Raw genomic sequence first — 9,045 nt, 5'->3', positions numbered from 1 at the left:
GGTATTTTATAATATCAACTTCGAGCAACAAAACTCTAAAAAATTGTCATCTTCATGACTAGGAATTTAATTATAATGAGGAAACACTTGTAAAATAGCAGCATTCTTTCATTCTCTCCATTTATTCCCACGTCAGCATTTTTCATATGACCAAGATTTTTCCACATCTATCAATGGAAGGTGTTCAAGATGGGTATTTCCCTTGGTATATGCATCAATAAGAGAATTATCATTGTCATTTTCATATGTATCAACACACACTTGTTTGAAAACCTTTAAACCAACATTTAGAACCACAAATCTATGACTACATTCAGAAAGAGGAAGCTCTAAAAGCAAATGGCATGTCTCCTGTGCACCTATATCTCTGTCAACAATGGATTCACATAACACACTCTTATATGCGGATGTTATTGGTTCCTTTGGATTTTGAATAGAGGAAACACGCATCAACATATCATGAAATGTTTCTAATCCTTTTTCAGACTTTGCAGCATATTTTGTTATGTAATTAATGGCCACACGCTTTGAAAGACCAGGTTGCCAATCTACATTAGCCCTCCACATCATTAATCTTTCACGATTATGTGAATTCAATCTATCATCATTTCTTCTTGGTTCATATATTTTTTCTCCATTCTCATCAACATAAAGTTTTGAATGATCGCATAAATCCAATGGTGCCTTATATCGACAAACCAATCTTCCCAACTTCTTTTTTTTTTCCGAGGAAAAAAGCAAAACTTTTTATTAATGACTATAAATTTTTTTTATACAAATTGATCTTAAGCCATGCAGTGGCTCAAAAGATCCCAATCTGCTCAACCCATAGGGAGCTATTCTGCTGTTGTAAAAAACCGGTAAGAGTCTTCCTCCCGGGAGGATGCAAAGTCAGTATACATCGTGACATAAGAAACCTGGGGTCACCTTCTACAAAGGATAAACAACCCCATACAATATCAAAAATAGTAAATGTCTGAAACCATGTGATAATATAAACAAAAGAAATGAAGTGAGTCTGTTAACTGTATGCTATATGCCGGATAATAAGTCTGTAAAGGAAGATATATACAATAATATAAACAGATAACAATATCTGAGATAAGTGCTGTCAAAAATGGCAATAAAAACTGTGATCAAAGAGGCTGTGCATATGGAGGCTGATCTGTCCTGTAAGACTACCCCTGACTGGTCTCTTCTATTGCCCAACTGCCCGGATCCTGTTGTAGACCAGCCTTAGATAGCTGATCTGCTTCCTCATTCCTGTCCCTGTGTATATGGCGAATTGAAAACCTGTTAAAATATGTCTTCAGATAAGAAATTTCTTCAACAATTGTTTTCAAAATCTGGTTTTGACAAGTTGCAGTTCCATTGACCCAGTTTATGACATTAAGTGAATCTCCAAAAATCTGAATGGAGTTGATGTTTCTGTGATGGAGCCAGCATAAAAGGTATCGTAAGGCCGATAGTTCAGCGTAGTTGTTTGTGCCTGTACCCAGCCCAACAGAAGCTTTTAATGAATGTTCCGAATTGATGTGTATGCATAGACCGGCTCCAGCTCTATTATTTTGGGAAGCCCCATCAAAGTAACCACACGGAATGCCCTCCTGAATATTGATATGTTTTTGTTTTGTTTTGGATTTTTTATCCTCGGGTGGAGGCAAGGCAGAATATATGGCTGATATATTAGTGGCTATAACAGAAGAAAGGGTATCCTTATCTTGAAACAGACTCTTGTTCCTGGCAAGCCAAACTCCCCAACAGAAAATAAGGGGCAGGTTCCTCATATTCCCTTCCGAATAGGATTGCCACCATTTCCTCCAAGCAACATCCAATGGATCATGCCCCCACTGAGCTTTGACCTTGAGAAGAACAGTGACCTCCTCCCATATCTTCCTTGAGAAAACACAAGTAGTAAAGAGATGATTGATGGTTTCCTCATCAGATTTGCATAAGGGGCATCGCCCTGGCCCAGCTAAAAACCTTGTCTGTAATGTTTTCCATGTTGGAACCTTCCTTTTTAAGATGCACCAGAAGAAGAGCCTAGACTTGGCAGGGCATTTCAGTTTCCATATGTCTTTGGCCCACCAATCCGGAACTCCCCAACCTTTCTTTCCCATTAGAAAGGAATAACCATCTTTTGGGGAATACTCCCCAGAATTGCTTTGTGCCCACAGCAAGCAATCAGGTTCATCCTTGATCCTGACATTGGATCGATGCAGTTCTTTAATGAACCCCTCCCATTCATTCTTCCATCTAATGTTTAACCCTAATTCTTCATCATCCTTCCAAGCCTGTCCCCAGATAGTAGACTGTCCAGCTCTTTCCACCTGATTTAGTGATGTAATACCTTTAGAATCAAGGTGTCGAAGAAGCCCTGGGGATAAAGCAAAAGCTTCGTTGCATCCAATCCAAGGGTCTCTGCCAATCCTGATCTGTCTCCCATCTCCCACTTTCCAAGCTAAACCTTGCTCGATCACTGAGAAGGCTTCCACCGTGGCCTTCCAGACTGCTGAAGAATTTTTTACCTTCTTGTTTTGACTCCGGATCCAATCTTCCAGAGGCATTGGGTCTATGTACTTCCTTTTCACCACCCTTGTCCACAGGTTTTCCATGGTTATTAGCCTCCATCCTGATTTTGCTGCTAGTGAAGTGCTGAACTCAGGAAGTCTTTTTATCCCCCATCCTCCCCATTCTTTAGGTCTGGCTACTTTGTCCCAAGCCACCCAGGGTAAACCCGATGAATCCTTTGTTCCTGCCCATAGGAATCTGCAGCAGATTCTTCTAATTTTCTCCATTACTCCTTTGGGAATCCAAGTTAGGGCTGCCCAATACACTGGAATGGCTAATAGGACTGATTTAATAAGGGTCAACCTACCAGCTCTGGACAGCCATCTAAAGCTCCAGTGAGATATTCTGGATTCTATCTTTGCAATGAGCCAGTTCCAATCATCTTTTTTGTATGCAGCAGGCTTTAACCAAAAGCCCAGATATTTGAAGGGCACTTCCAGAGATTGACTAGGGAAAGGAAATAGTTCAGCCATTTGATTCCTTCCCCTTCTTTCAAAATCTGCCATACATGCTTGAGATTTCCCAGAATTAATCTGCATTCCAGTTGCTTTTAGAAAAAGATCAAAGATACATTTTAACTCCTTTAATTCACTACCATTACCATTGGTGAAAATCAAGATATCATCAACGAAAAGAAGGTGGGTGATGTAGAGATTGATTGCTACCTCGATACCTTTTACCTTTCCCTCGCTTCTGGCTTTGTGGATCAGTCTACTGAGCCCTTCTGCCACAAGGAGGAACAGGAGAGGGGATAATGGACACCCTTGCCTGAGGCCTCTCTGGCTGTTAAAGAAAGAGGAGGCTGCTCCGTTGACCAATACAGCAAAGCTAACATTTGTGATGCACCCCATGATCCAACTGACGAAAGGATAGCTGAAGCCCACATGAGTTAGTAGCATCCTTAGATATAACCAGCTGATTCTATCATATGCTTTGGAGAGGTCGATTTTAAGAACAGCTCCCTTCTTTTTCTTCATTTTGATACTATGGATAACCTCCTGGGCTACACCTATGGCTTCATGTATCTGTCTTCCATCCAGGAACCCAAATTGTTCCATTGATATATTTCTTGACAGAATTGGTGCAATTCTGAGAGCTATAACCTTTGAAATAATCTTGTATATGCAATTACACAAAGAAATAGGTCTAAAGTCTTCAAAACTTTCCGGCTCATCCTTCTTGGGGATAAGGGCAATAAATGTTGAGTTAAAGGGTCTATAGACAACTCCTTTCAGCCTGGACTCTTCAACTACTTCAGTTATCTCTGCTCCAATTTGTTCATAAAAATGGAGAAACAGTTCTATAGTCCAGCCATCAGGGCCTGGGCTTTTGTCTTTGCCCATAAGCTTCATAGCTGTTTCAATCTCCTCCTTAGTGACCGGAATTGTAAGATCTTCTGCTTCATCTTCCTCAACGAATCTAGGAAAACTTTGTACAGTTTTGAAAACTTCTGCAATAGTAGCCTCTCCCGAATCTGCAAAAATATTTTGAAAATGTCTTTTTCCTAAGCCAGAAAGCTCTGGAAAGGAACTGACTTCTCTCCCTTCTTCATCTTTAAGGTGCCAGATAGTATTTGAAGATTTCCTTCCTTTGGCAAAATTGTGGAAAAACCTAGTGTTCTCATCTCCAGATTTTAGCCAAATTGCCCTACTCTTGATCCTCCACTCTTCTTCCCTGTCCAGAAGAATTTTGTGTTGCTGCTTTTCCAATTGAAGGATTCTGTCCTTTGAAACTTGTGAGGAGTATCCATCTGACTCCATACTCTCCAACTGCTTTAGCTCCTCCCTTATACTGATCATCTCCTCATTTTGTTTTAATTTTCTGTCCTTTGCCCAGGAAATTGTAGCTTTCTTCAGTCTTTTTAAATTCTCCATGAACAAAAAACCTTTTTCTCTCCAGCATTGATATCAGGGTGAATCCAAGTTTCTTTAAACAGATTATCAAAAGTGGGGTCTTGGAGCCAGGCTGGATTGAACTTAAATGGGGCCGGAGGTTTGTGAGGAGGAATAGAAATGTTTAAGAAAATTGGGAAGTGATCCGAATTCCCTATTTCCTCCACCCACTGTCTGATCAAAGGAGCTTTAAAAGATAATAACTCCGTTAACAGAAAGCGGTCTATCCTTTTGGCAATCCGGCCTTCTCCCATCCTACGATTCCTCCAAGTAGGCTTAAGCTTAATCGGGGAGGGATCAATTAAATTCTTCTCCGAGATGAGGTTGTAGAAAAAATCAGTAAGGGGATCTTCTCTCGCAGATGGACCCCAAGCTTCAGCTCTACCCATGGAAAAATTTAAATCACCGCCCAAGATCATCAAGTGTGATTTCATAATAGATTTTGTCATCAATTCTTCCCAGAAAGATTCCCTGCCCTGACATGGCCCGTAGATATTTACCAAGGTGATGGGAAAAGAGAAGTCTGGGGAGATTATCTCCATGCCCAAAACATTTTTCATCCCCCAGTGATTGATGACTTTTACCCGTCCTTCTCTGTAACCAATTGCAATGCCCCCCGAATGGCCAGAGGCATCCATAGCAGTGAAAAACCACCCAGGCAGAAGGGATTTAAGCATAGTTTCAATCTCAGAAGCCTTCCCCAGGGTTTCTTGCAGAAAAATAACATCTAGATTAGAATTAGTTATCCAATCTTTCAAGGCCAGTTTTTTAGGTTTGCTGGCCAAACCTCTGCAATTCCAGGATGTCAAGATCATTTTATAACACCCTCTGGGGGATGAACTGCTCTAAGAACCCCCGGGATCGAATGTTGTTTACCATCTGCAACATCCAATTTGGCTTTTAGTTTTGCCTTGGACATGTCTGATTTCCTTCCTCGTTTGTTTTTGGAACTGTTCTGTAAATGGATCGGTCCCAGGCCACCTAGAGACCCCTGTCCCTCATGGTTCCCTCCCAAAGATCTCAGGTTGTAAGGGCAAGGAGGTCGTGTTACAGTGAGGGAGAGGGGAGGCCATTTATCTTCACAATTTATATCCAGGGACGGTAAAGATTCAGCTATGGATTCCACATTCGGACATGACATTATATGATCCATATTATCATCATTAATATTATCTTGCTCATGATATGATACGGATGCAATATTAACATTTACAGAGTTATGTTCAGGAGGATTAAGAGATGAAATAGGAGTCCCGTAAGACATACCCTTTTCCGGTTCGTCGATTGGAGCTTGATTTGCATTTTCAACAAACCCTTCCCCCGCTTCCGCTTCTTTCTCGATTTCCTCCACATCTACCTCCGGATTCAAGACATTTGCCACAGCAGCCTCCTGAGTTTGTACTTCTTCGTCCGCTGGATCCTTTACAGTCTCCTCTGTCTCCAGATTCTTTGGTTCTTGTGTTCCCGGCATATCGTGCTCCATCGTCATCTGAACCTCTGCTTGTGCATTATCTCTATAAGCTGTAGTCCTTCGGAAATGTCTTCTTCTTCTCATCTGTGGGCAATCTTTTGCCAAGTGCCCATACTCATGGCACTTATGGCATCTAAATGGCAGGTATTCGTAGTCTAATATCTGCTCGTATACATAGTCACCGAATTGAAGGTTGATTTTTTGTGCCAAACCTCCACTCGGGTTGAGCATGACAAGTATGCGAGCTATTGCCCTATTTTTCGTTGTCAAGTAGGTCATATCCGCTTCCAGATAAGCCCCCAACCTGTTACCAATAGTTTTGAAAACTTCCTCTGTCCATAGAAAAGATGGTAAGCCCGGAGCACGCACCCAAACGGGGAACTCGTCCGTTCTCTCCTTAATTGCATCAAATAGAGGGGTCCATTTCTTTAGCAGAACTGGAATGTTCCCTATGTGCCAATTTCGCTGAAGGACCCAATCTGCCGATTCTCTATCTTCGAATCTAAGCTTAAACCATCCTTTTGCTAGTACCAATGCTTCAAACTGTAAAGGCCTATCTGTTACAAAGCATTTCTCACCCCAATTTTGAAGAAAATCAGAAGTAAATTTTTTACCTCTAGCCCTGCCGACCAAGGTACAGTCTGCAACAGCTAGGGCTTCTACCATGGACACCTCCATCCCAAGGATCAAATTGCCTGCAATCGCCTGAGATCCAATGGGTCTTTGCGGCTTCCTTTTTGCTCCTTTGTACCTACACTCTTCCTCCGTCGGTCTTATGCCTTCTCGTCCATCGTTCCTTTCAGATGTTATCTGTGCAGTGCCCACAAGGGGTTCTGTCTCCGGCTGAGACGGGAACTGACCCAAAAACCCCGATTCGCCATTCCCAGAGGGAAAGAAATTAGACTCCAAACCATCAGTACCTGCCTGCCCCCCTACTGTAGAAACTCCGGGATCACTTGCTGAAAAACCTATTTGGTTTTGGGGTTCTCTTGGAAGGGTATCCCTCGTGAGTGAGGTAAAAACTCCTGGAGCCCGAGGATGTTCAATGTCAGCAGAAAGCCCTAAGTGAGAAATGTCTTCTAGACCTTTAGAGGATGTAAACCGAGTAATCTGAGTTTTTCCCTTTGGGTCAGTGGGCAGACCTTCCACATTCGCTCCTCTCGACACGATTGCTTTCGCGACTTGTTTGGGGACTCCCTCTGAACCAGAAATGTGACCCCCGTAACCCGAAACCTTACCATGAGACAAAAACTGATGGTTTTCCACCTGTGATACCGCCTCCAAGCTTGGTAGTTCGAAGGATCCAAAGTAATGCTCGACGTTCTGAGCAGTGATTTCTTTCCCCCACATGGAGAGGAGGTCTTCTACATCTGGGTCCAGGGCTAACAACTCGGCGGGGTTAACCATGGTTCGTGCCGTTCCAATGCAACCGACAGTCAAAGTAGGTAACCTCCACGAGAGCTTGTTTGTTGTAAACGGAAAACAGGCGGAAGATAGTAACAGTAATGAGATTAAACTTACAATACAAGAGCATATACCAATGCTCAAAGAACCTCCACCTGCCAGTTGACGAAGCAGAAAGTTAGTCCCCCCGCGTCGGCAGCTGTGCAGAGCTTCTGACCCGTTCACCTAACCGAGACCTGTGCGCGGTTCCGCCCTCTGCCCAGGTTTCGAAACCCTAACCAGCTCCATTCTCGCTCCTGACCTCCCAATCTTCCCAACTTCTTGCGCAGGCAAGATTTCTCATTGCAAGTATTATGATGCTCAAACAATTTAGAAGTTCTTCATAATCAATCATAGGATCAAATTGAAATATTTGTTGCATATCCTTTAAGCAAGGGTGATCATCAACATTGAACCTGACCTAAATATTAATTTGATGTCAATCACGTGGAATCCTTGCATGTAAACATCTATCAAAATATTCTTTAGCAAGCCTAACTTGTGTAGGATCATCCCAATTCAAAGTGTCCATGTTAGTAGTATTTTTTAACCATAGAAATCCATGCACGTGTGGAGATCCACAATGTTTCCTTTCATAATGACAAAAAAAAAACCTGTGGCTTAATGAAAACCCTAAAAAATTTCATCTTGGAACATTGTATCCCTTAAATGCATATATTGTGCTACAATATGAGGATTATCAATTAAATTTTGACGTCTTCATTTCCTTGCCTCCCTTGGATCTATAAGACTTTTATCGGGCATTAATTTATGTAAATTTGGCCATTGCATATCCGCTGCACTTAATGTGAAGAATATTGTTGGACATCCAATTTGTTGAATCAAGTCAGAGAGCTCAGCATGACATTTTCTCCAATATGCACATGTACCTCTTAGTATAGTTCTAAATCGCATTAACCTTTCTGCAAGTCATGATTTTAGAAGATTTTGTAGATGCTCTCATAACTCCTCCATTGTTATTGGTAGATCTGTCATATTCTTCTTTACAAAAACTACAGAAGAAGCTTGAGCAAGATGCCTCATAATGATATTAAGTAAGAAGTATCTAAAGCGTGGGTCCTTCCAAACTTATTGTAGTGATATATAATAAGATGTTTTACATACTCGTGAAGATGGACATTTCTTCTTCATGGTTGCAACCAATCTGCCTTGGGAAAAATGTTGGAAATTCCATGTCAAATAATCCTTCGGTGTTATACTCATTGATTTGTGGTAAGCCAATTCTAGGCCAATTAAGAACTTAAGGAAATCCACCATTTGTGTCATGTTCCACTACATTAGGGTTATTTTCCCAAGCTCGAATAAGTTCAATCTCTCGTGGTAGATTCAGAATTTTTGCTGCAAAAGATGTATTTAAGCCTTCTAATACATCATCAATCCCATATGTTCCCTCCAACACTGCAAATTCAATGTCATTGTCTCTCTGGTAAAGTAACATAATTAGTCATATTTGATACATTTGTTGCAATTTCAGATAACTCATCGAGCGCATTATAATCAACTTCAACATCACGATAATATGGATAATTTTGAATCTTATATAATAATGCATCCAATACTCTTTGTTTTCTAACTGTAAAATCATAACTTGATATCCATGCCCTCGATTATCAATGATATATCTCAGTCCAAATCTGATTTTAACTC

At 41.3% G+C, this 9,045-nt stretch overlaps 2 protein-coding genes across 2 annotated transcripts; both read right to left on the bottom strand.

Annotated features, from left to right (window-relative positions):
- Window positions 1–1,178: 1,178 nt before the first annotated feature.
- LOC149229386 (uncharacterized) lies at window positions 1,179–4,370 on the bottom strand. Its single transcript, XM_089381026.1, has one exon. It carries the CDS (start codon window positions 4,368–4,370, stop codon window positions 1,179–1,181), a length of 3,192 nt encoding a protein of 1,063 aa, XP_089237152.1.
- Window positions 4,371–4,432: 62 nt separating this feature from the next.
- On the bottom strand, window positions 4,433–5,278 carry LOC149229385 (uncharacterized). The gene has a single exon (XM_089381025.1). It carries the CDS (start codon window positions 5,276–5,278, stop codon window positions 4,433–4,435), a length of 846 nt encoding a protein of 281 aa, XP_089237151.1.
- Between the last annotated feature and the right edge of the window lie 3,767 nt (window positions 5,279–9,045).

The sequence above is a fragment of the Pinus tabuliformis genome, chromosome J, assembly GCF_031772625.1.
Source record: "Pinus tabuliformis cultivar Carrire ecotype Pingquan chromosome J, CPIR1, whole genome shotgun sequence".
In the NCBI taxonomy this organism is placed as follows: domain Eukaryota; kingdom Viridiplantae; phylum Streptophyta; class Pinopsida; order Pinales; family Pinaceae; genus Pinus; species Pinus tabuliformis.
Note: the sequence above shows the minus strand (reverse complement) of the source record. Positions and strands in the feature narration are given on the sequence as shown.

What these genes read in the sequence shown, in the direction of transcription:
- LOC149229386 (XM_089381026.1), bottom strand. Translation starts at nt 4,370, where the DNA reads ATGATCAGTATAAGGGAGGAGCTAAAGCAGTTGGAGAGTATGGAGTCA.
- LOC149229385 (XM_089381025.1), bottom strand. Translation starts at nt 5,278, where the DNA reads ATGATCTTGACATCCTGGAATTGCAGAGGTTTGGCCAGCAAACCTAAA.